We start from the raw sequence: 25,401 nt of genomic DNA, 5'->3' as shown, positions 1-25,401 counted from the left end.
TGAATGTATTAAATAAATGCCTTTCTGGATTCCTGGATTAGTTCTGGGATGGATGAAGAATGCAAATGATAGTTGTTTATTGGAAGTGTTCTATGTGCCTTGTAATAGGCTATGAGCTGTTTTCAAATAGCTACGTTTCTTCTGGGAAATAAGCAACCATCACTTCTTTCAGCTTTTCAAATAAGGATTATCATCTTTATTTAATAGAAATACAGACTATGGAAAATACTGTGGTCCAGTCAAATGACAGGAAGCACTAGGGTAGGGACCGAGCACAGGGATCACAGGGCAGAGTGGCCAAAATTCCAGTGACTGCAAATGCATTCCTGGGTGTGCCCAGTGTCAGCCTGCCCCAGCTACATACTACAGTTATATACTTAATGGTGGGAAAATAACTAAAATGAAGAAGCGGAGATGGAGTCTGTCTGGCTCAAGAAGCTAACATGAGCCTGAACAGCTCTTAGTCTGAGAAATAGTCAGTTTTAGCTGGCAAAAACCAGGTTATCACAAGATGAGAGGGGAAGAAAGCTTATTAAAAATTAAATCAAGTAATCCTTCAATTTAGAGCAGTATATAAGAACATCCTACCTGTAAATATAACAAGAGATAAGCCAAAAGAATTTCACTTTTCTTTTATGTGCCATAAAATACAATGTCAAGCTATAGTTGGATATTATTCAACCATCTTCTGCCCATTGCCTAGAGGTAGGGGTCTTCACTTATCTGTCTAGTCTAGGACTGGAACTGCCTCATGACCCCTACAGCTTAAGGGTGTGTAGAAAAGGGAATGCTAGCCAGATATTCCAAACAGAGCCTCTGCCAGCAGGACGGGGCAACAATTCCTAGACGAGAGATTGTTCTCACCTGTTATCAACTGTGGGCCTCTTATGGAATTCTTATTCAATTTTCTTACACCACTAGGGTACTCAAATTTTTCTTAATAGAAATTTTAAAATACAATAACATAAAGTAAAAGAAAGCCTAAGTCCCAACAAGGGGAAATTTTCAAAAATCTGAAAACTTCCTGTATTTTCTTAATTTGTTGTAATGTGTCACTTTCAGGAGACCCTCAATACTCCTGCAATTCCCCTACTAAAGATTCAGACAATGGTTGTTCATTCTTTCTGCTTCTCCTGAGACTAGAAAACAAATTACGGACAGGGCTATGTTACATCGCCAAATGTAGATTATCCAAAGTCTTCATCAACTGAAACAAAATATGGTGGGGGGCTGGGAGGGAAATATTTAAGTGGATTTTGATTGAAAAGTTTCGTGATTATAATATTAAAGGACATGCCTATAAAATAACCTATAAAAATCTTCACTAAAATGGTAAAGCTCATTTCCAAGTGGCAAAATGTTGAAACTTTTTCTTTTCATCGTTGCTAGACAGTGATTTATTTAAATTTCATTATTTTGTCGCCATTAAGAGTGTTATTATTTTAGACGAATGCACGAAGTCAAAGGACTTCCGCGCAATCCCTGACTTCAGCCGGGTACCGTGCGAGTGGCGACCGCAGCGCGCGGGTCTTTCTGGGGATTGTAGTCCATAGGCTTTCTTGCGCATGCGCCATGGTCGCGGACGCGCGCTGCGAGCGACATTGTTTGGGATGCTGAGGTGAGTCCCGCCTGGACCGCGTCCCCATTGGAGGCGTAGCCTGGAGTGGGGGTGTAGGGTGTGCGGCTTTCACCTGGCTCTTTGGACTGGAGTAGGAGGAGTTTGGTGACCAATGATAGGGCCTCGTGGGTGTGCTGGGGGCTTTCAGAGGCCCGCCCTACCTGGGATGGGAAGGGGAGAGCTTGGGCTTGGTTTGGGGAGCAGCCTTGGGTTTGACAAAATAGTGCATCTTCACCTTTCATGACGGCGACTTGCCCTGGGCATCCTCGGGTCGAAGCTCAGGATCAGTCTTGGGATGTGCATCTCTGAATGAGGTTAGGGGATCGCTGGCTCAGGGTTTGGAAGTAATGGCTGGGGCTGTGGGTCCCTGAATGGGATGTGGGGTTTGCCTAAGCAGTTTATCTCTGGGTATGGAGGATGACTTGGGCTTTTCTCGCTCAGTTTGGTGGGGGTGATTCTGGCTCAGCGTCCCTAGCTTATTGGAAGAGGAATTGTCTTGGATCTGAACTCTGGGTTTTGTCAGCTCTGACTTTAGCGGGGCATTTCTGACTTCAGGGCGGAGGTTCTGCCTTCTGGCAACAAAGAAAAAACTCAGACTGTAATAAGTGTGGAGTCTAATGTCACCGAATATATTTTGAAAAGAACTGCCCCAAATTAACTCCATTCTCACCTCACATGCTGTGAACCAGTGAGTAGGGACTTGGAGGATTATAAAGCACATGAGCAAATGTAAGTTGTTAAGTTGCAGTCAACAAATTTGAAGTTTGAATGCTCTCTGTATATTTGATAAAGTTAGAGAACTAGTATTCATTACTTTAGATGTAATAGCAGCATTTATTACATTTCTGATTGTGTTTCTGGGCAGTTGCAGTTCTAGATTCAGCTGCACTTTTCCTCCAGGTCCTCGTTCCCTGAAGAGGTTGATATGGGCACCTGGTCTCATTCCTAATGCATTCCTCAGATCAGGGTAGTTGTCAGGTTGATGGATGAGAAAGGCATTCGTGTGAGAGAGCTGTGTGGATTTTTGGCAGATAGGGAAAAAACAAGTCCTGGGGTGTCATGTGCCACATGCCTTTCATTCCCCACCTTTTCCACCCTGCTGTCTGCCCTGAAACGCTGCTGTTGCCTCCTGGCCTTACTTGTCTTTGGCCAATGAGAAGTCTCAACTGGGAAGTTTGGAGAGAGGAAGAAGTATGAATTGGAGTATCTTGTCCCCCAGTTCTCTCTGCAGGATTGTCACAGATTAGCTGCCCTTCTAAACAACATGGTTTGGGTGGTCCAGGCCACATAGCCCTCTCGGTTCCAGGCTCCAGGGACTGCTCCCTCCCCTTATCTCTTAAGGCTCAAGTATTGTAATGGCACCTCCCTGTCACTTCCCAGGATAGAGCCTTATCCACTGTGGTTTCCTTATCCTCAGCCAACACCGTTGGAAGCCGCCTGTTTATTAAACTCCCCTCAAATTTGAATGTGGCATCTGGTTCCTGCCAGGGCCTTGACTTGATACAGGCAGGGAGTGTCTGAAGCCAGAGATTCAGGAAACCAAATCCTCAACTATATGTGTGTTGTGCATGTGTTTAGATGTGTGCTTGTAAACAAACCTGTCCCATTATTGGCTCTTAAGTGAGAACAGGTTCTGGAAAAAGAGGGTGAGTTTGTGTCTTTGCACGTGTATCTAATGTATAATATCAAAACCATTCTACTGGAGCATTTATTAATATCAAGAAACATTGAGTACTTGCTAAATGATAAGATCCTTACCAAGTACAGTGGATAAAGGACTAAAGCTTGGTTATGTTTTAGGATTTGTAGTTTTTGACAGGGGAAAGGAGGAGTATTTTCTTGGTAGGTTTTAACTATTGTAAAATGACGTAATTTGTGCTGTGCTAATGAGTTGAACACTCCTTATTATTGGGCTTTGTTAGGGCCCATAAGAAGAAGTGATTAATGATGTCTCTTACAGATAGGAAAGGAGTCCAAGGATTTACCAAAAAAACATTTCATATCCTATTAACCTGATCCTATAATTCAAAGGGTAGCCCACAGATCAGTGCCAATCAGAGAACTAAATGATATTGGTCTGTGACCAGATAATTTGAGAACTTGAGTGCAGATGTTGAAAAATTTGTCTTACTGATTAAAATAATAACAACAATTGGGCTTTAATTTGCATACCTTCTTAATTTCCTTTTTCTAGTAATTTCCTTTTACTGTATCTTACCAAAATATCAGTTTGTGATAGACTGAAAGTAATAGTAATAATAAAAACTAGTCCTTTATCACAGGTAGTGTGAGAAGCACTATCTGAGAAGGCAGAGACGCGGTTTAGGGCTTTTATTTTTTAATCTTTGGAGTTTCCACAGTGCCTAAAGTGGCAATTTTATGCAGTAAGTTTCTCCACAAAGGCCAGAAGCAAGTGGGTTTACAGGGTTTATCAGATGGAATCCCAATAAAAAATAAACAGCGCACTCAAATTGGGTAGTTTGAGAAGAGCTTAATAAAGGGACAATCTATAAAGTTGTAGGCAGGCTGTGGTAATCAACAAAGGATATTGCAAGATTTCAGAGCTGGTGATAGCAGGGTAGCTTACTGCCTTTAGGACTGAAGGGCTAAGGGAGGAGGCAGTCACTAAAACCTGAAGAAAGAGCTATGAGATGACAGATTCCTGATGGAGGCCATGACCTTTGGTCAGTGGATATGGAACATAGCCATTCTGTAGCAACCTCTAGGGAAAAACCTGGGGGGGTAAGTGTTCTGACTTCACTCTTGTCCCTTTCCTGGATTTCTTGCTGGCTTTCTTCATTGGCTGAACCCAGCTGGAAGGTAATTGGTAAGGGAATCCACTGATATAAGCAGAACAAAAAGGGGCTTTAGGATATATGAAGTGGCAATCTTAGAAGGTCTCTGTCTACCGACTTCAGTCTCCCTGCAGTCTGAGAACATTCATAGCTCAGTATATTGTGAGTATTTCCAGACCAGAGGATGTGTCTTAAAAGTAATAGGTTAAAAATCAATATTTGCAAAAGCAGGGGATAGAATGGGTGCTGGAGAGAGAGTTTTGGAAGCCAAGAGTCAAGATGTAGATGTTTTAAAAATTGTGTTACTGATTAACATAGTAATAAAAATTGGGGTTTAATTTGTATGTCTTGGCTAACTGTAAGTTCTTCAGACTACAGGCTCTGGCCTGTATAAGATCAAGTCTCACATGCAAAACTGGAAACAGCAAAAGGTCCCTCTCATCCTGAGATTGCTTTTTTTTTTTTTTTTAGACGAAGTCTCTCTTTGTCACCCAGGCTGGAGTGCAGTGGCACAATCACAGTTCACTGCAACCTCTGCCTCCCGGTTCAAGTAATTGTCCTGCCTCAGCCTCCTGAGTAGCTGGGATTACAGGCGGCTGCCACCATGCCCAGCTAATTTTGTATTTTTAGTACAGACAGGGTTTCACCATGTTAGCCAGGCTGGTCTTGAACTCCTGGCCTCAAGTGATCAATCTGCCTCTGCCTCCCAAAGTGCTGGGATTATAGGCGTGAGCCATCGTGCCCTGCCCTGAGATTGCTCTCTTAATCAGCAATTCTGAAGCTTCTTTTCCAGCATAATTCAGATGTAGATTATATCAGTTCATTCACAAGTCTGAGAAAAGGAAAAGAATGTGCAGGTTTTGACCCAAAAGCTTGAGGAGAGTGATAGGAGTTACACAGTGGTCTGAAATTGAGGGACGGGGGTCAAATCAAGGGAAGGTTTGAGGAGGTGGGAGTTGAGTCTGTTCCGAGGGAGAAGAGACAATATCTAGGGAGAGGATAAAGTGTGAGAAACTTGTACACATAAGGAAGGAACCAATGTTCATTCACAACTTGTTGAATACATGATCTCATGGATTCTTTCTTCTTTGCAGTTCTGATTTTCCAGAATCCTGCCCTTTCCGAAAGGAAAACAATATGATTAAATTGCAGGTAAGCTAGGGGTTTCTCTCTCTTTAAATCTACTGTCCATTCTGAGGAACCAGACACTTCTGTTTTCTGAAAGGAGGTCAGCATTTTTTGAGTGACTACTATGTATTAGGTACTTTATCTTGCTTATAATGACTGTGTGAGGCAGGTGGTGTGACTCCGTTTATAGAAGCGAAGCATACACACAGATTTCAAGCTGTCTACTTTGGTGCTACTCCAAGTGTGGTTCGTGTGTTGTACTGGCCCGAGCATAGAAAGTCAACACCAAGACAAAAGTATGCCAAATTGCAGGGTCTTTATTGCCAGCGGCCACGGAGGACTAACGTCTCTCCAACCTGTGGCCTCGAAAGGAGAGTGTCAAGACCTTTATACCAGTAAAACCACTTCAGGAGTGAGGCTGAGTGGATTCTGTTTTGTTATTTTTATTTTTTTATTTTTTGAGACAGAGTTTCGCTCTTGTTACCCAGGCTGGAGTGCAATGGCATGATCTCGGCTCACCACAACCTCTGCCTCCTGGGTTCAGGCAATTCTCCTGCCTCAGCCTCCTGAGTAGCTGGGATTACAGGCACGCCCCACCATGCCCAGCTAATTTTTTGTATTTTTAGTAGAGACGGGGTTTTACCATGTTGACCAGGATGGTCTCGATCTCTTGACCTCGTGATCCATCCGCCTCGGCCTCCCAAAGTGCTGGGATTACAGGCGTGAGCCACCGAGCTCCTGGGTGGAGAGGAGGGTGAGGGACTCCGGACATTCCAAGGGCCAGGGGACTTTTGACATTCTGATTGTTACGAAAGTGGTTCACAAAAGTCAAGATTAGCGTTTGTTTACACATTGTCTGGGTAGGGTGGAAATTACAGTCCTTGATTACAAGGCTCAGGGGCCAAGATGGCATGGGTTTGGACTGCTTGCCTGTCACATTTGGGTTACAGAGAGCAGTTTCAATAGAAAGCCGAGGTATGGTTGAGGAATGCAGTTTTATGGGGCTTTTACCATGTCACACATGTACCAGTACCAGTGCATGAACTGCTTATCACTGCCCCATGAGGAAAAAAGACAGAATCAAGAGTAAGTTCAGAAACTTTTATAGCAGTTTGGTGTTGCCATAGCATCTGAGTGCATGGGTGGCCTATACAAGACCATACTCTAAATATCACTGGTCTAGTTCAATAAGTAGCAAGGTTTGAAAGGCTACGTATTGGTCTGAGTTCAATCTGGGCCTGTGTTCTGGGCCATATTTTATAATTTGATTAATATTGTCCTTTGGGAATCCCTGATCCGATAGGATTAGTGTCCTTACAGGAAGAGACTCAACAGAGCTTGCTCTCATTCTCCCTTTACCATGTAAGGACACAGTGAGAGGGCAGCTGTCTACAAACCAGGAGAAGAAACCTGAGTGAAACCTATCTTCGTGGTACTTGATCTTAGACTTTCCAACCTCCTGAACTGTGAGAAATAAGTTTCTTTTGTTTACTCTAACCCAGACTATGATATTTTATTAAGGCAGCCCAAACAGACTAAGACCAGTCATTTGTGTGGATGATTGACATGGCATGTGGTTGATGTTTTAGGAAGGGGTGACATTCAAGGATGTGGCTGTTGTCTTCACCAAGGAAGAGCTGGCACTACTGGATAAAACCCAGATAAACCTGTATCAAGATGTGATGCTGGAAAACTTCAGGAACCTTATCTCAGTGGGTGAGTAACTGAGCATCAGACCACTGGACCTGTTTCCTCAAACCATCATTTCGAACCAGAGAGAATATTCCAGTTAGATCATAAAGAGAAACTTTGGCCACTGGAGAGAAAACTCCTAAGAGATGCATGTGCAGGTTAGAACCCTGCAGTTAATGGGCTTTTAAAGATCAATGTGAGGATGTGGCCCCCTGTGACAGGCTGGTGAGGGAGCTCTCCCTGAATCTCACACTCCTGGCTGTGGGCATTCAGTGCAGGTAGTAAGCCCTCCCTCCCCTCTTCACACAATTAGGCCCTCATTCTTTCCTCATATTTCTCAGAATGAGACTGATAAAATTTACACACCACCAAGAGCCTTGATCTATTGGTTGCTTCTGGAAAAAAATGTTTTTATCCAGTGTTTGGGATAAACCAGTGTTAAAGGAACCAAGGGAGAACTTTGGGGTTTTGTTGGCAGTTATAATAGCCAACACTTACTGGTGTGTAGTAAGTGTAATCTAAGTGTTGGCTTCTTTTATTACTTTTTGATAAATATCTAACCTCATGTTCATTTCTCAGAGGTTCATATACAGTTATGTGTTACCTAAGTTTAATTTATGAGATAGTGATATGGTTTGGCTGTGTCCCTACCCAAGTCTCATCTTGAATTGTAGCTCCCGTAATTCCCACATGTTGTGGGAGGGGCCTGTTAAGAGGTAACTGAATCATGGTGGGGGGGGTCTTTCTTGTGTTCGCATGATAGTGAATAAGTTTCATAAGATCTGATGGTTTTATTAAATGGGCGTTCCCCTGCACAAGGTTTCTCTTTGCCTGCTGTCATGTAAAAACATCCCTTTGTTCTTCCTTCACATTCTGCCATGATTGTGAGGCCTCCCCAGCCATATGGAATTGTGAGTCAATTAAAGCTCTTTCCTTTATAAGTTACCCAGTCTCAGGTATGTCTTTATTATCAACATGAGAACCGACTAAAACAGATAGTTGCTGTTATTATCTCCCTTTTATGAATGTATTAGTCAGTCTTTAAATTGCTGATAATGACATACCCAAGACTGGGCAATTTACAAAAGATAGAGGTTTATTGGACTTAACACTTCCATGTGGCTGGGGAGGCCTCACAATCACGGTGGAAGGTGAAAGTCATGTCTCATATGGTGGCAGATAAGAGAAGAAAGCTTGTGCAGGGAAATGCCCCTTTTTAAAACTATCAGATCTCATGAGATTCGTTCACTATTGTGAGAACAACACAGGAAAGACCCACCCTTATAATTCAATCATCTCCCACCAGGTTCTTTGTATGAAACATGGGAATTGTGGGAGTTACAATTCAAGATGAGATCTGGGTGGGAACACAGCCAAACCTTATCATTCTGCCCCTGGCCCCTCCCAAATCTTACGTCCTCACATTTCAAATCCAATCATGCCTCCCATCAGTTTCCCAAAGTCTTAACTCATTTCAGCATTAACTCAGAAGTCTACAGTCCAGTGTCTCATGTGAGATAAGCCAAGTCTCTTCCATCTATGAGCCTGTAAAATCAAAAGCAAGTTAATTACTCCTTAGACACAGTGCAAGTATAGGCATTGTATAAATACAGCTGTTTCAAATGGGAGAAATTAGGCAAAATGAAGGGGCTACAGGCCTCATGCAAGTCTGAAATCCAGCAGGGCAGTCAAATCTTAAAGCTCAAAATGATCTTCTTTGACTCCGTGTCTCACTTCCTGGTCACGCTGATGCAAGAGATGGGCTCCCATGGTCTTAGGCAGCTCCGCCCCTCTGGCTCTGCAGAGTATAGCCTCCCTTTCAGCTGCTTTTATGGGCTGGTATTGAGTTTCTGTGGCTTTTCTAGGCACACATTGCAAGCTGTCAGTGAATCTAGCATTCTGGGGTCTGAAGGATGATGGCCCTCTTCTTATATCTCCACTAGGCAGTGCCCCAGTAGGGACTCAATGTGGAAACTCCAACACATGGGAATTATGGGACACGACACGGAATTATGGGAGTTACAATTCAAGATGAGATTTGGATGAGGACATAGCTAAACCATATCAATGGATGAAACAGCTGGTCACAGAATTAAGAACATGCCAAAGGTAACATAGCTTTTAAGAAGAACAATCCCAGCACTTTGGGAGGCCGAGGCGGGTGGATCACGAGGTCAAGAGATCGAGACCATCCTGATCAACAAGGTGAAACCCCGTCTCTACTAAAAATACAAAAATTAGCGGGGCATGGTGGTGCGTGCCTGTAGTCCCAGCTACTCGGGAGGCTGAGGCAGGAGAATTGCTTGAACACAGAAGGCGGAGGTTGCGGTGAGCCAAGATCGTGCCATTGCACTCCAGCCTGGGGTAACGAGCGAAACTCAGTCTCAATTAAAAAAAAAAAAAAAAAAGAACTAAGATTTGACCCTTCCTAATCTGGCCCTAGGTCCTGTGTTTTTAATAAATAACCTCAGGAGGCCAGGCGTGGTGGCTCATGCCTGTAATCCCAGCACTTTGGGAGGCCGAGGCGGGTGGATCACAAGGTCAAAAGATCGAGACCATCCTGGTCAACATGGTGAAACCCCGTCTCTACTAAAAATACAAAAAATTAGCTGGGCATGGTGGCGCGTGCCTGTAATCCCAGCTACTCAGGAGGCTGAGGCAGGAGAATTGCCTGAACCCAGGAGGCGGAGGTTGCGGTGAGCCAAGATGGCGCCATTGCACTCCAGCCTGGGTAACAAGAGTGAAACTCCATCTCAAAAAAATAAATAAATGACCTCAGGAAACCAAAGTGTAAACTGAAGACACAGGGCTTTTTTGCGTAACTGTGCATATCCCTTCAGTTGTTTCTCAAACTGCAGGATAAAACCCTCTTGGTGAGTCCTGAAATCATATTATCGTGTCATAAGTAGCAATTTTTAAAAAGCGAAAGAGATTAATAGAACAGAAAACAAAATAATTTGTCAAAGTGCATTGCACATAGTATGTAAGGGTCAGCTGATAAAACTTCTGTTTTAGTGAACAATCTGTGTTGATATCTGTGCCTGTGCATACTGAGTCACAGTGGAAATGCTGCTTTTATTGTGGATTACAATAAAAACAATTGGGAAACCACTGCTTTAAGCCCATTCTGGGCAGCTCATGGTCTCCCTTTCCCTGGTACTGTCTTAGAAACTAAAGTCACTTTCAATAAAACAACCCAGAAAGGACCTTGAACCAGAAGCAGTATCCAGTGGGACTTGACCATGATGTTTATGCCATTTTGAAACCCATCTCAGGGTCCCAAGAATATGACCATCCTCGTCTGCCTCAGCCCCCTGTTTGTTACACCATAGTCTTGCTTCCCTGGGTACCAGGCCATTGACAGTGCCACAGTATCTGTTCCCCATGCTCATAGTCATGGCTGTTTGAGATTCTGCAATATGTTAAAAGGGCAGAACTTAAGAAAATGGATTGTAGGATCTGAGTGGTCTCTATCTTTTCATGAAGACAAAGAACCTCAGGGAAAATAAAAAGGATGTCTCTCAAACCTTGCTTCAGAGGTTTACATACGGATCCCCGCACAACACTGATGCCATATTTCACAATGCTTATCCCCATTTCAACCCCCATTGCCTTTTCATCCGCAGCCCCTTTTGGCTCACCATGTACAGCTGTGCAGGTTGTACACAAACATATGTTATAGTCTTCCATATGACAGTGATGTAGAGGAAGGGAAATTATCAGGAGTAGGACTTGTTGTTTCTGAAACTTCTTATGACCCTTTGGGTCCCTGTCTCTGCCCAACATATAACAGACACTCCATCAATATGTATTATTCATGTACACACATATACTACATAAAATTGGAGCCTTTCCCATACCTTTTGTATCAAGATGACTAAAGGCCTTTTATCAACTTCTCTTATAGCAGGGAGGTGAATTTCTTCCTTTACAAATTTTTCCTGAGATTTCCATTTTTTCATTTTTGCAGTGTGAGGGTAGAAAGGTCTTGCTCTGTCACCCAGAGTGGAGTGCAGCGGCACAATCTTGGCTCACTGCAGTCTCTGCCTCCCAGGATTAAGCAATCCTCCAACCTTAGATTTACAAGTAGCTGGGATCATAGGCATGCACCACTACACTGAGCCAATTTTTAATTTTTTTTTTGTAGAGATGAGCTCTTATTATATTGCCCAGCCTGGTCTTGATCTCTTGGGTTTGAGTAATCCTTCCACCTCAGCCTCTCAAATTGTTAGTATTACAGGCCGGAGCCACTGCACGTGGCCAAGATTTCTCTTCATTTCCCTACAAAACTTGATTTCTAATTAGCAGGTCACAGGTTAGAATTACTACGGCTCTAATTGTTTCACATGTCAATAAAAGCCAGGGACAACTTCCCACCCCATCATATTTCATTTTCTCAAAACCTCTGGGCAGATGATTGACTTGTTCTCTTAGCCAAATTCTCTTTCTTCTCATAGGAGATAGGATTGAAAACAATATTTTGAATCTTCAGGAAAAGGGGTTGAGTTACCTTTCACAAGAAGTACTTCATTGCTGGCAGATTTGGAAACAAAGGATCTGGGATTTAACTGTGAGTCAGGATTATATCATGAATCTTCAAGAAGAGTGTTCCCCATATTTAAAAGGAGATGTCTCCCTCTGTGAAGAATGGGCAGGCATGTCTCTTCAGATTTCTGAAAATGAAAACTATGTAGTAAATGCCACTATCAGAAATCAAGATATCACAGCATGGCAAGGCCTGACACAGGTCCTTACCCCACAATCGTGGAGGAAAGTCAACATAATGACCAAGCCCCAGAACTCTCAGGGAAGATTTAAGGGAATTTATATGGAAGAGAAACTATACAGACGTGTTTGGCATGATGACTACCTCAATTGGACCTCACATGACCATGAGGAGTCCCAAGAATGTAAAGGAGAAGACCCTGGTAGACTCCCCAACTGTGGGAAGAACTTGGGTGTGAAATCAACAGTTGAACAACATAATGCGTCCCATGCAATACGACAGCCTTTCACATGTAGTAACTGTGGGGTGGCCTTTGCAGATGATATAGATCCTCGTGTCCATCACAGCGCTCACCTAGGAGAAAAATGTTATACATGTGGCCAGTATGGAAAGAACTTTCGTGAGAGCCAAGATCTTATTGTTCATTGTGAAACCCACTCAGGTGAGACTCCCTGTGAATATCACAAATTGCCTGCAGGCTGCAAACAAATCTCAGACCTTCCCAGATATCAGAAAGACCCCTCAGGAGACAAACCCTACAAATGTAAAGAATGTGGCAAGGGCTTTGGGCGCAAGTCCTCCCTTCTCAACCATCATCGAGTCCACACAGGGGAGATGCCATACAAATGCAACGTATGTGGGAGGGGGTTTGGATTCAGGTCACTTCTTTGTATTCATCAGGGAGTACACACAGGGAAAAAGCCCTATAAATGTGAAGAGTGTGGGAAGGGCTTTGATCAGAGCTCTAACCTTCTTGTCCATCAGAGAGTCCACACTGGAGAGAAACCCTACAAATGCAGTGAGTGTGGCAAGTGCTTTAGTTCAAGCTCCGTTCTTCAAGTCCACTGGAGGTTGCACACAGGGGAGAAACCTTATAGGTGTGGTGAATGTGGAAAGGGCTTCAGCCAAAGTACACACCTTCACATTCACCAGAGAGTCCACACAGGGGAGAAACCATACAAATGCAATGTGTGTGGAAAGGATTTTGCATATAGCTCTGTTCTTCACACTCATCAGAGAGTTCACACTGGAGAAAAACCATATAAATGCGAAGTGTGTGGGAAGTGCTTTAGTTACAGCTCGTATTTTCACTTACATCAAAGAGATCACACCAGAGAGAAACCATATAAATGTGATGAGTGTGGTAAAGGCTTCAGTCGGAATTCAGATCTTCATGTTCATCTCAGAGTCCACACAGGAGAAAGGCCCTATAAGTGTAAGGCATGTGGTAAGGGCTTCAGTCGTAATTCCTACCTCCTTACCCATCAGAGAGTGCATATAGATAAGACACAGAATGCATGTTATGAGCGGCAAGGACCTTCTGACTCATCAAAGACTACATGAGCAGAGAGAAACATTATAAATGTAGTAAGAGTTCAACTAGGAAAACAGAAGCCACACTGTATTCCAGATGATAGAGGCTTACTCAGCATTTGGGATAGCTCAGGGAGCAAAAGACAGGGATACTACCATTGATGACATCAACCTGCAGCACTGGAGTGTGCCAGGCAATGACTGTGGATTTCAAGAACTTCTGTGAAGCTCCCGTCAGCTGCGGTATGCTGCAGTGGCAAAGTAGGTGACTTGACAAATGGGTAATTTTGTGGTAGTGGTTGTAGTTAGAGGTCAAATTTCCATTAAAGGATGTGTGCAGGAAGGAAATTGATGATTATGGTAAGGTCTTCAGTTCAGCCAAAGTCTTTAGATTTTTTTAGTCCCCACTAGAAAGATACTCTCAGTATGAAGAACATTCAAAAGTGTGCTCAGAAATGAAACCCATGCTAGTGTGAAAGAACGTTAGTCCATACTCAGGTTTTCCCTGAGATTCTCTACACAGGTGAGAAGCTCTAGAGAAGTGGCATTTGAAGGGTGTGGACAGAGGCAGTGCTGTGTTTATCACACTGGTTCCTTTTTCTTGCAAATAAGAAGACCCTATTTCCCAGTAATGCTTACAGTTAAGAGTATGCCCATGTGATTGAGTTTTAGCCAATGGAGTGTGAGCAAAAGTGATATAAGCCAGTTTCAGGTCTAGCCTTCACAAACATCCTCAGGCTTCTCTATCCCTGCCTGAGTTGATAGAAGGTCACCATCTGATCTGTGTTGGACATCTTTTTAGAGTAAGAAATAAAAACTCACTGTGTCTCACCGCTGAGATTTTTGGTGGTTTATTTGTTACTGCAGCATTACCCAGGCTATCCTGACTAGCGCAGAGGGATTTTATATCAATATGTTTCATTGTTGTTGGAGTCCACGTAAGGAAGTAACATTATAATTCAGAGTTCAAAACTTTTAAGTCTTTAAGGCTTGATGTGGCAGTGCAACCATCTAAAATGGTATGGATGGGACTTCTTCAGTGGTAACCTTCATTTATTGGTGTGTACACCAAAGAGAAATGTTCCAGATGATATGCCTGTGGTAAAACTTTACTGAAAAGTACAGTCCACGGATGTAAGAAATCTCATGCAGTAGAGAAGCTCTGTAATGTGGGATGCTGGAATAAGTTTGTCTGCTCACACCTTAAATGTGATTAAAAATTAACTAGAATAGGTATCCTGCAGTTAGTCTTAATAAAATTTATTGAATAAACTAACATTTACTGAAGTGAGCAACAACATGTTAAAAACCCAACAGTGTTCATTAGGACCGATGCAGCCTTCTTCCCAGCAGGCCTGTATAATAATGGGTTTTTAGAGGGTTCCCTTTCTGTCAGTTTCCTCCCAAAATCGTCATTTAACTGGGGATAATAGATGAATTTGGGAAGAGATCTCTTTGCATTATTTTTTCTTTTCTTTTTTTTTTTGAAACAGAGTTTCGCTCTTGTTACCCAGGCTGGAGTGCAATGGCGCTATCTCTGCTCACCGCAACCTCCACCTCCTGGGTTCAAGCAATTCTCCTGCCTCAGCCTCCCAAGTAACTGGGACTACAGGCACGCGCCACCATGCCCAGCTAATTTTTTGTATTTTTAGTAGAGACGGGGTTTCACCATGTTGACCAGGATGGTCTCGATCTCCTGACCTCGTGATCCACCTGCCTCGGCCTCCCAAAGTGCTGGGATTACAGGCTTGAGCCACCATGCCCAGCCTATTTTTTTCTTTTCTTTTCTTTTTTTTTAGAAACAGGATTTTGCTCTGTCCCCCAGGTGGCTGGAGTGCAGTGGCCTGATCATGGCTTGCTGTAGCCTTGAACTGAGTAGCTGGAACTACAGGCCTGCACCACCATGCTCAGCTAATTGTTTTTAATTTCTCTTAGAGATAGGGTCTTACTTTGTTGCACAGCCCCGTCTCAAACTTCTAGCTTCAAGCGATCCTCCTACCTAGCTTCCCAACATGCTGGGATTGCAGGTGTGGGCCACTGCACTCGGCCCACAATGTCTTTCTTTTTTCTTCAAAAATAATGCCCTTTTTTTTGTTTTGACTTATACTTTTCTTTATTTGGATCATGTTTTATTCCTAGTTTTTCTTGCATTCCATTTTCCTGGTAGTTACAGTTTGTATACAGAACAGCCATTCAAGTGCAAGTAAAAGCATCCCTGAAGTGTCATTTTCTTACTGGTCAGGTGGATAATAGTGAAACATTTTAAAAATTCCGTGTCAGTAGAAATGGGGAAGTGAGTGTTCTTACGGAAGTTGGTGGGGAGGAAAACAGGTACAGAGTTGCTGGAGAGGATCTTGTGTACATGTATTAGATGTACAATGTGCATTGTCTTTGAGCCAATGATCTTGCTTCCCAGAATGTATTTTTAGGATGTAATTTCATGAGTCAGAAAATACGGTTTCAGAAAGAAATATGCTCTAAAAATTTTGCAATAATAAAACTGTAAACAACCTGAAGGTTCATGTATAAGAGACTAAGTGACCTCGGCTGGGAAGCATTGCTTTAGAGATACAGAGATCAGAGATCAGATGACTTTAATAAGTCAGTATGTGCAATGGTACAAGTATTTTAAACATCCCAGGCAAGGGGATATTTCAATTCATGGCATATATTTTGGGGAAAAAGGCTCCCAAATACTATTGGCTCAATCAGATAATTGTTTTGGGATAGTGTTGGTAATATGAGTCTATGCACTGTGCATACTCTTAGATCCAAGGGTTCCCATTCAAGGAATTTCTATTATGGTAACACTCATGTAGAGAACAAGAACAAATAGACACGGGTGTTCATCGAAGCATACTTTTGTGAACCCAAAAGTACGTGAGACAGGTCTCAATCAATTTAGAAAAGTTAGTTTGCCAAGGTTAAGTACGTGCCTGTGACACAGCCTTAGGAGGTCCTGATGATATGTGTCCAAAGTAGTCAGAGCACTGCTTGATTTTATACATTTCTCCTAATGATATCCATCCCAATCTCCCCACCCCCTGCTATTCCTTTCCTAGCCCCCCACCCCCCAGGCCCCAGTGTGTGATGTTCCCCTCCCTGTGTCTGTGTTCTCGTTGTTCAACACTCGCTTATGAGAGAGAACATGCTGTGTTTGGTTTTGTTTTTTGTGTTAGTTTGCTGAGAATGATGGTTTCCAGTTTCATTCATGTCCCTGCAAAGGACATGAAATCCTTTTTTATGGCTGCATAGTGTTCCATTGTGTATATGTGCCACATTTTCTTTATCCGGTCTATCATTGATGGGTATTTGGGTTGGTTCTGTCTTCGCTGTTGTGAACAGTGCTGCAATAAGCATACAGGTGCATGTATCTTTATAATAGAATGATTTGTAATCCTTTGGGAATATACCCAGTAATGCGATTGCTGGGTCAAATTGTCGGGGTCCGGCACGTCTGCCGGGGGACTACCGACCCGCGGGAGTCCCCGAGACCGCCAACGTAGATGTCTCGTTCAACCTGAGAGAGACAGTGCGCGGAAAAGAAAGAATATAGAAAAGTAGAGTCTGGAGGGCTGCGTGAAGATTATGGCCAAAACGCAGCAAATTTATTTTTGTGGGTTACAGCTTTTATACCTTTTGTCTTGTTTACATTTACGTCATCTCAGCAGAAAGAAACAAAGGGGAAAACAGAAAGGAAACAAAAACTCCATAAAATAGATATCCGGGGCTTGATATCCTGCTCAGGAAGCAGTTTAAGGGGGCTAGTGGTAGTAGTTTACATTTCAATGATTTTACATTCCAAAGATACAATAGCACCCTTAAGGTGGCTGGTTAAACCTGTTTTGCATCAGGAGCTAAAACAAAGGCTTGGCTCCAGGGAAAATATGGGCAGAGGTCTCTGCTCCTCTTAGACATTTCAATTGCAGCAAGTTTATTGCTTACACAGAGACTGAAGGGGGACATGGAAGCAGACAGCACAATGTCCTCATAAACTGCAGGCCTTTGCTTTACATTCTGTTGTTGCTTTTAGTGAGTCAGCTTACGGCCCTGTCTCACTCGACAGCCCTCGAGGTGAGGAAATGCAGTACAGGTCCAGCAGCCAAACTGAGACGAATCAACTAACTGTCTCGAGCTTTTGGCGCGAACACCACATCTCCCGTTTTTTTACTTTGCAAATGAAGTGTAAACAGCTTCAGTTGCATCTCTCGGAGGGTGGAGAACACAAGATGGAAGACACATGGCAGGCACAACATTAAGCATTACTATTATTAATATGTAGGGTGTAGTACATTGAAACAGACCACACAGGAATTTCATGTCCGAGCAGCAGTCAGTGGCAGCTGTCACCTTCACTAGGAAGACAAGCTAGATGGACAGCATTGTGGGGTAATGCTCAAAAGCCTCAGGAGGGATTGCCGGCTGGGCACATTTCCGGTGTATGCTGGCCTTACTGCGGCTGTGCCTGTCTTAGGTTGTCCTCCCCTGAGGATCTTACCCGTCATTGACTAACCAGCCATCCCTTCAGGTCCAGCATCATAGTCAATATTATCTTTAGAGGCTAATGGCCTTGCAAGTGATATTAGATTATATGTCACTGAGGAGCACATGCACCCACATTTCTTCAGCTTGAGTCCGCCACCTCTGCTAGGACTGACATTCTGTGTGCATCTTTTTTGTACAAACACCTCAAATGTTAGCTAACGCCTATTTTACTGTCTAACTTTAAATGATGCAGTTTAGCTTCTAACTTGTCATCAATAGACATTTGAGATCCCATAGCAATAGAAACATTTTTGGCTAAATGATTTGCATATACAGCAGTATTAATGGATTTTGAAAGACTAACAGCAGCTGTAGCTGTAGAAGTTATCACAGACACAATGGCTGTAATTGCCGACGTAGAATCACAAGAAAAAATGGCTAGCATGGCTAAAAATAGAGTAACCGGATTAAGAGAATGTCCTTGCTGACGAACAATGTGTGACGCATCAGCCACTAGGTGTCGCATCTGGGTCCAGGTCGGGACTGGAACCTTTTGAGGAGGTGTCAGCTGGTGCCGCTGGCGATGGACACGGCGGGATGTCATCTTCCGTAGGCGTAGACATCGGATTCTCAGGGGAAGGGAGTTCGGTGAAGTCATCTGAGGGCTCGGCTGACGAGGAGATGTCAGTCGAGGAAGAGGGCTGGTCACTGGCCTTAGAGAGGACTGTCTTCTTCGGGGCATGCTTGACGTGTCGCTCAGGCACCCAGATAGGTGAGGGGGCAGACCTAGGAAAAACACAAACGTGACCTCTGCCCCAAACTAATACAGGGTCAGGGCCATTCCATTGATTAGAAAATAAATCTCTCCATAACACCATAGGCGTGGCTGAGCTCTTTGGGTGCCAGAAACGATCAGCTGATGAGTGACCTTCTGCATCAAGGGTTAAAAAATTTAGAACATAAAGAGCATGTCGAAGTACATCATGTGGAGACTTGTAAAAGGAAGGAGGTGAATTATTTAGTTTAAGTAATAAAGTTTTAAGGGTGGCATGAGCACGTTCAACAATTCCCTGTCCTTGAGGATTATAGGGAATTCCTGTTTTATGAATCACCTGAAATTGAGAACAAAAGGTTTGGAATGAAGAGCTGGTGTAAGCTGGAGCATTATCAGTCTTCAAAATTTTTGGTGCACCTAGGTTGGAGAACACTAGTAGACAATGAGCAGTCACGTCCTTGACTGCCTCTCCTGTATGGGCTGAAGCTATTATGAAATGAGAAAAAGTGTCAATAGTTACATGCACATATTTTAAACGACCAAAAGAAGCAATATGGGTGACATCCATCTGAAAGATGTGGCCAGGTTGTAGACCACGAGGGTTTACTCCGGTATGTGTGGGTTGAGGTAAATGAGTCACACAGGCAGGGCACTGCTTAACAATGGCACGAGCTTGTTCTCTGGTGATCTGAAACTGCAGCCGCAGGCTACGGGAGCCCTGGTGGTGCAGGGCATGGGACATCTCAGCCTGTCTTAGAGGAGAGAGGGCAGAAGCGATTACTGGGCGTGTGAGAGCATCAGCATTCCTGTTGCCTGCAGAGAGAGGACCGGGTAAATCAGTATGTGCACGAATGTGACCAATAAAGAATTGATGAGTCTGCTTGTGGATAGTCTGCTGTAAAGGAAGAAGTAGGTGTATTATAGCAGAACTGTCAGAAAATGACAAGGGTGCTGTCTCTAGCAGATTGATCAGGTTAACTACATATTGACTGTCAGAGTATATATTAACTGATTGACCACAGGTGGAGAGCACATGTTGAACAGCAAGCAATTCTACCCTTTGGGCGGAAGTTTCAGGTGTCTGGAAAGAAAAGGGAACATCATCAATTTGTCCAGCAGCAAGTCCGTTTGAGGAACCGTCTGTGAATGCCAAAGCGGCCTGAGAAATCAGCTGCAAAGAACATGTCTTGGGGAAAATAAGATTACATCTGGAATAAAAATGCAGTATTTTGTCTTTGGGATAGTGGCAGGAAAGCTGCCCTGTGAAATTTGCAAGAGCTAATTGCCATGAGTCAGAAAATGACCACAACCAAGATTGTTCTTGGGTGGTGTAAGGAACAATCACAACAATAGGTGGGTCAGAGCCAGAGAGTGAGTGCCCTGAGGCGGCCTTTGGCGATTAGCATAGATACTAAATCGTGATAAGGAGTGGCAATAGGAGGCCAACTGGCAGACAGATGGAGCCACTCTAAGATTCCTTTTTGCCAGAAAAGACCTGTGGGGGTGTAAGAGGTGCGTAAAATGCATAAACACCAAGACACTACAGTAGTGACACGGTTTAGTTTTTGTTCTGAGAAAGCATCTTGCACCAATTGCAAGGCATGTCTAGCTTCATTAATAAGTGTCCGGGGAGACTTTGGGTCTGCGGGGCCTCTGAGCATATCAAAAAGAGGCTTAAGCTGACCAGTAGTTAATTTAAGACTAGGCCTGATCCAGTTAATGTCTCCCAAAAACTTTTGGAAATCATTCAGCGTACTGAGATGGGCAGTTGATAAGACAGGAGTCTTATGGGACACTTGATTGGAGTCAATGAGGCGACCCAAATAATGGAAAGGAGTTACCTTTTGGACTTTGTCAGGAGATATAACTAAGTTTGAATTTGTAAGGAGGTCACTTAAATCCTGAAAGGCTTCCTGTAGGAGGCCAGGGGAAGGAGCTGCCAAAAGGAGATCATCCATATAATGTAACAAAAGGACATCCGGATAGCGCTCATGGACGGGTGCAATTACCTGAGCAACAAATTTCTGACACAAGGTAGGGCTGTTCGCCATACCTTGAGGAAGAACTGTCCATTCATAGCGCTCAAAAGGCCTGTCAAAATTGGTTGCAGGAACACTGAAGGCAAACCTGCAGCAATCTTGAGGTGCCAAGGGGATGGAAAAGAAGCAATCTTTCAAATCAATGACTAGTAATTCCCAATTTTGAGGAACAACAACAGGCGAAGGGAGACCAGGTTGCAGTGGTCCCATGACTTCCATAATTTCATTCACTTTCCTAAGGTCTTGTAAAAGTCTCCATTTACCAGATTTCTTTCTAATGACAAAAATAGGAGTATTCCATGGACTGGCAAGTAGTATTAGCATTTTCATAGGCCAATTGTTTTGTAAATAATTGAGCTGACTCGCTATCTCCAAATTGCCGTTTGACTGCCTGCATTAATCGAGAGATAAAATTTTGGTAGGGTTCCTCATTTCCCTGTTTAATTTTGGTAATTTCATCAGTAAATTCTCCATGAGTGGGAAGCTTTCTCCAGGCACGCAAAGCTAAAGCGTTTACCTGCCCAAATGCCGCTTCTGGGAGGGCAACTTGTGCCTGAACACTTTCATAATCACCTGTACCTTTTAACATCTGTAAATTAACTCCCACTCTTTGTCTCTCATTCTTTTCCGCCAACTCAAAAGCGGCATCATCATAATAAGCTTTCCACAATAAGTAGTCGCCACCTGAAAGGCAGGCATTGGCGATGCGATGCCAATCTGCAGGGGTCATGGCCTGAGTACCAAAATTTTCGAGTAAAGAGAGTATAAGGTGCAGTGGGTCCATAATTAGTCACTGCCTCCTTGAAATCTTTCATGAATTTTGGTGGAATAGGTTCATAATGGCGAACAATCTCGCCGTTCTGATTGGTCACCTCTATAACAGGACAGACGAGGTGAAGGTCAGAATCGGGAAATCCCTGTTTCATAGACTCAAAGGCATAAGTAGTTGCAACGATAGGTTCTCGTGGCGTAGAGCACACCACAGGCTTAGAGGAAAGCGTAGTAACAACAGGGAAAGCTTGAGGTTTGGAAAGCGAAGCCAGAAGCCTGGATAATTCCTCGAGGGTAGAAATTGAGGGCACAGCTGAAGCCCTTACCTGCGCACTCTGAAGCGCTGATTTCTGCTCCGGCTTCGATCTTTTCGTCCGAAGCTCCCCCATTTCTGGCTTCAGGTCCGACTCCAAGAGCGGAATCGGGCTCGTTTAGAGGATTGCAAGGTGGTAAATTACCGCCGCCCCCTCCACCATCAGGGTTAGATTTGCTAGAGAAAGAAGAGGAACTAGAAGCAAGAGAAACACCAGGGGAGCAGTGAGGCAGGCAGATAGCCTGGCGCAGGTGAGGCCAGACCGAGAGAAGCAATTCTGCCTGCGGAGAAAATTGATGAGCGGCGGCATATTCCTCAATCTTAGTTCCTATTTTACTCCACGTCGATTTATCTAACGATCCCTCCTCAGGGACCCACGGACACAATACATAAACAATCTCTAAAAACTTAGAAACATGCTTCTTTTTTACGTCAACACCTCTATTTCTTAACATTTGATGTAATAACTTCGTGAACATTAACTTATTTTTGGACTCAGACTGCCCCATTTTACTCCAGATGAATTTTGAGTCCAGAACTACAAGAACCGCGGCTTTACCTTGTCTCCTTTGATTTGTGGTGCGTCACTGTACCTCTCGTACTCAGGTCCCTGTTCCCAGGTGCCAGATTCACCTCTCGTACTCAGGTCCCTGTTCCAAGGCGCCAGATTCACCTCTCGTACTCAGGTCCCTGTTCCAAGGCGCCAGATGTCGGGGTCCGGCACGTCTGCCGGGGGACTACCGACCCGCGGGAGTCCCTGAGACCGCCAACGTAGATGTCTCGTTCAACCTGAGAGAGACAGTGCGCGGAAAAGAAAGAATATAGAAAAGTAGAGTCTGGAGGGCTGCGTGAAGATTATGGCCAAAACGCAGCAAATTTATTTTTGTGGGTTACAGCTTTTATACCTTTTGTCTTGTTTACATTTACGTCATCTCAGCAGAAAGAAACAAAGGGGAAAACAGAAAGGAAACAAAAACTCCATAAAATAGATATCCGGGGCTTGATATCCGCTCAGGAAGCAGTTTAAGGGGGCTAGTGGTAGTAGTTTACATTTCAATGATTTTACATTCCAAAGATACAATAGCACCCTTAAGGTGGCTGGTTAAACCTGTTTTGCATCAGGAGCTAAAACAAAGGCTTGGCTCCAGGGAAAATATGGGCAGAGGTCTCTGCTCCTCTTAGACATTTCAATTGCAGCAAGTTTATTGCTTACACAGAGACTGAAGGGGGACATGGAAGCAGACAGCACAATGTCCTCATAAACTGCAGGCCTTTGCTTTACATTCTGTTGTTGCTTTTAGTGAGTCAGCTTACGGCCCTGTCTCACTCGACAGCCCTCGAGGTGAGGAAATGCAGTACAGGTCCAGCAGCCAAACTGAGACGAATCAACTAACTGTCTCGAGCTTTTGGCGCGAACACCACATCAAATGGTATTTATATTTCTAGATCCTCCATGAATTGCCACACTATCTTCCACAATTGTTGAATTAATTTATACTTTGCATGACCTTCTTGTGGGTTCTTGTGTCTTGGAAAGAATAGCTAAGATCAGGTAAAACTGCCAAGAGTTCTAGATGCATCCAACACATACGGAATGAAGTAGGAAATCCAGTCAAAGTAGGTTTCAGATCTTGTGTTCCTTGCATTTGTGCCCAGTTTCTAAGTTCTGCATTTTTAGCTTGCACATATCTTTCCCTTACATTAAATGGTCTAGGCACACCAATTAAAAACAGACTGTCGGATTGAAAAAGGAAGCATCCACTATTATATGCTATCTAAATGAAACTTTAAACAGAAAGAGAATAGATTAAAAGGGTAGGAAAGGATATACCACACAAACAAAATAAAAGTGTGGCTATTTTAGCATCAGACAAGTAAACTTCAGAACAAGGGATATTACCATGTGTAAAGAGGGACATTATAAAATGATGATAATGGGGTCAATTTACCAAGAACTCACACAATTCTAAATGTACACACAAACTGACAAGTTTGCTTCTAATTTTATGAAACAAACATGGGTAAAACAAAGGATAAATAGACATATCCACAAATACAATTGAAGATTCAACACTCTTCTGTCAGTACTTAATAGAACTAGTATACTGAAAATCAATAAAGATATATAACAGAGGTCAGAAACCACCTACTTTTGTTTACAAAAGTTTTATTGGGACATAAACTCATTTGTTTACCTCTTGTGTATAGTTCCTCTCGTACTATATGACAGAATTTAATAGTTGCAAGGGAGACTGTGTTACCCAGCAAGACTGAAATATTTACAATCCGGCTCTTTACAGAAAAAGACTGCCAACTCCTGATATAGAAGACCTGAATAATATCAGTCCCCATGACCAATTTACAAATAGCGTATCTCTCAATGGCAGGATACACATTCTTTTCAAGCACACATGAAATATGACAAACTGTATTATGAAACAATAAAGTAATTAAATACATTTTTTTTAATTGAAACAGAGGCTCGCACTATCACCAGGCTGAAGTGCAGTGGCGCGATCCCGGCTCACTGCAACTTCTGTTTTCCAGTTTCAGGCAATTTTCCGGCCTCAGCCTCCCAAGTAGCTGGGACTACAGGCATGCACCACCACGCCTGGCTAATTTGTTGTACTTTTAGTAGAGACGGGGTTTCACCATGTTAGCCGGCATGGTCTCGATCTCTTGACCTCGTGATCTGCCTGCCTCGGCCTCCCAAAGTGCTGGGATTACAGGTGTGAGCCACCGAGCCCGGCCAAAATACCTAAATAAATTTAAAAGAGTTAAATCATAGAATATGTTCTGTGACTATAACAGAATTTATCTCCAAAAACAAAATCTTGTCTGGAAACTTCCAAAACATTAGAAAAATTAAAGACGCTTCATATTATCCCATGGGTCAAAGAGGAAATCATAAAACATTTTTAATTCAATAAAATGAAAACAAGGTATCAAAATATATGGAATGCAGCTAAATAACTGGAAGCAAATTTGTTGGATTAAATGCTTATATTAGAAAACAAAAAAGATATAAAATTAAGCTTTATATTTAAGAAAATAAAGAGGCCGGGCGCGGTGGCTCATGCCTGTACTCCCAGCACTTTGGGAGGCCGAGGCGGGTGGATCACGAGGTCAAGAGATTGAGACTATCCTGGTTAACAAGGTGAAACGCCGTCTCTATTAAAAATTCAAAAATTAGCTGGGCATGGTGGTGCGTGCCTGTAGTCCCAGCTACTCGGGAGGCTGAGGCAGGAGAATTGCTTGAACCCAGGAGGCAGAGGTTGCGGTGAGCCAAGATCGTGCCATTGCACTCCAGCCTGGGGTAACAAGAGCGAAACTCTGTCTCAAAAAAAAAAAAAGAAAAGAAAGGGAAATTGAAACCAAAGCAAGCAGAATGAAGGAAAAAACAAGTGAGTTAATATACCACTCTGGTATACTAAGTTAAAGGCACTTGGAAAATAGCAGGTGCAAAAAGATCACTGTGATGTTTGTACCAGTTCTTAAAAACAGAAAATAAATTTCCCTTGTGAAAGACACCCTCTTGGATGGGTGCGGTGGCTCACACCCGTAATCCCAGTGCTTTTGGGAGGTCCAGGTGAGAGCCTTGAGACTAAGAGCTCAAGACCAGCCTGGGCAACATGGCAAGGCCCCATCTCTTAAAAAAAAAAAAATGCCAAGTGTTTACCTGTAGTCCCAGCTCTTCCAGAAGCTGAGGCAGGAGAATCGTTTGACCACAGGAATTCAACACTGC

At 43.3% G+C, this 25,401-nt stretch overlaps 2 protein-coding genes across 4 annotated transcripts; one reads left to right on the top strand and one right to left on the bottom strand.

Annotated features, from left to right (window-relative positions):
• The first annotated feature begins 1,565 nt into the window (after positions 1-1,565).
• ZNF285 (zinc finger protein 285) lies at positions 1,566-14,106 on the top strand. 2 transcript variants are annotated; one of them, XM_078360055.1, is made up of 5 exons: positions 1,566-1,618; positions 5,508-5,565; positions 7,131-7,257; positions 9,177-9,342; positions 11,691-14,106. In XM_078360055.1, the coding sequence occupies exons 1-4, from the start codon at positions 1,566-1,568 to the stop codon at positions 9,266-9,268; spliced, it is 330 nt and encodes a 109-aa protein (XP_078216181.1). In that variant the 3' UTR covers positions 9,269-9,342; positions 11,691-14,106. The 2 variants fall into 2 exon arrangements, with proteins under 2 accessions (XP_078216181.1, XP_017823666.2); XM_017968177.4 differs by lacking the exon at positions 9,177-9,342.
• Positions 14,107-16,839: 2,733 nt separating this feature from the next.
• LOC144580801 (uncharacterized) lies at positions 16,840-22,665 on the bottom strand. Of its 2 annotated transcripts, XM_078360093.1 has the most exons (3): positions 22,562-22,665; positions 21,670-22,445; positions 16,840-18,544 (listed from the first exon to the last, which is right to left on the bottom strand). In XM_078360093.1, the coding sequence occupies exons 2-3, from the start codon at positions 22,163-22,165 to the stop codon at positions 17,970-17,972; spliced, it is 1,071 nt and encodes a 356-aa protein (XP_078216219.1). In that variant the 5' UTR covers positions 22,166-22,445; positions 22,562-22,665; the 3' UTR covers positions 16,840-17,969. The 2 variants fall into 2 exon arrangements, 1 of the variants encoding a protein (XP_078216219.1); XR_013530963.1 differs by having other exon boundaries at positions 22,216-22,665.
• Between the last annotated feature and the right edge of the window lie 2,736 nt (positions 22,666-25,401).

This window comes from Callithrix jacchus, chromosome 22 (genome assembly GCF_049354715.1).
Source record: "Callithrix jacchus isolate 240 chromosome 22, calJac240_pri, whole genome shotgun sequence".
Classification (NCBI taxonomy): Eukaryota; Metazoa; Chordata; class Mammalia; order Primates; family Cebidae; genus Callithrix; species Callithrix jacchus.
Note: the sequence above shows the minus strand (reverse complement) of the source record. Positions and strands in the feature narration are given on the sequence as shown.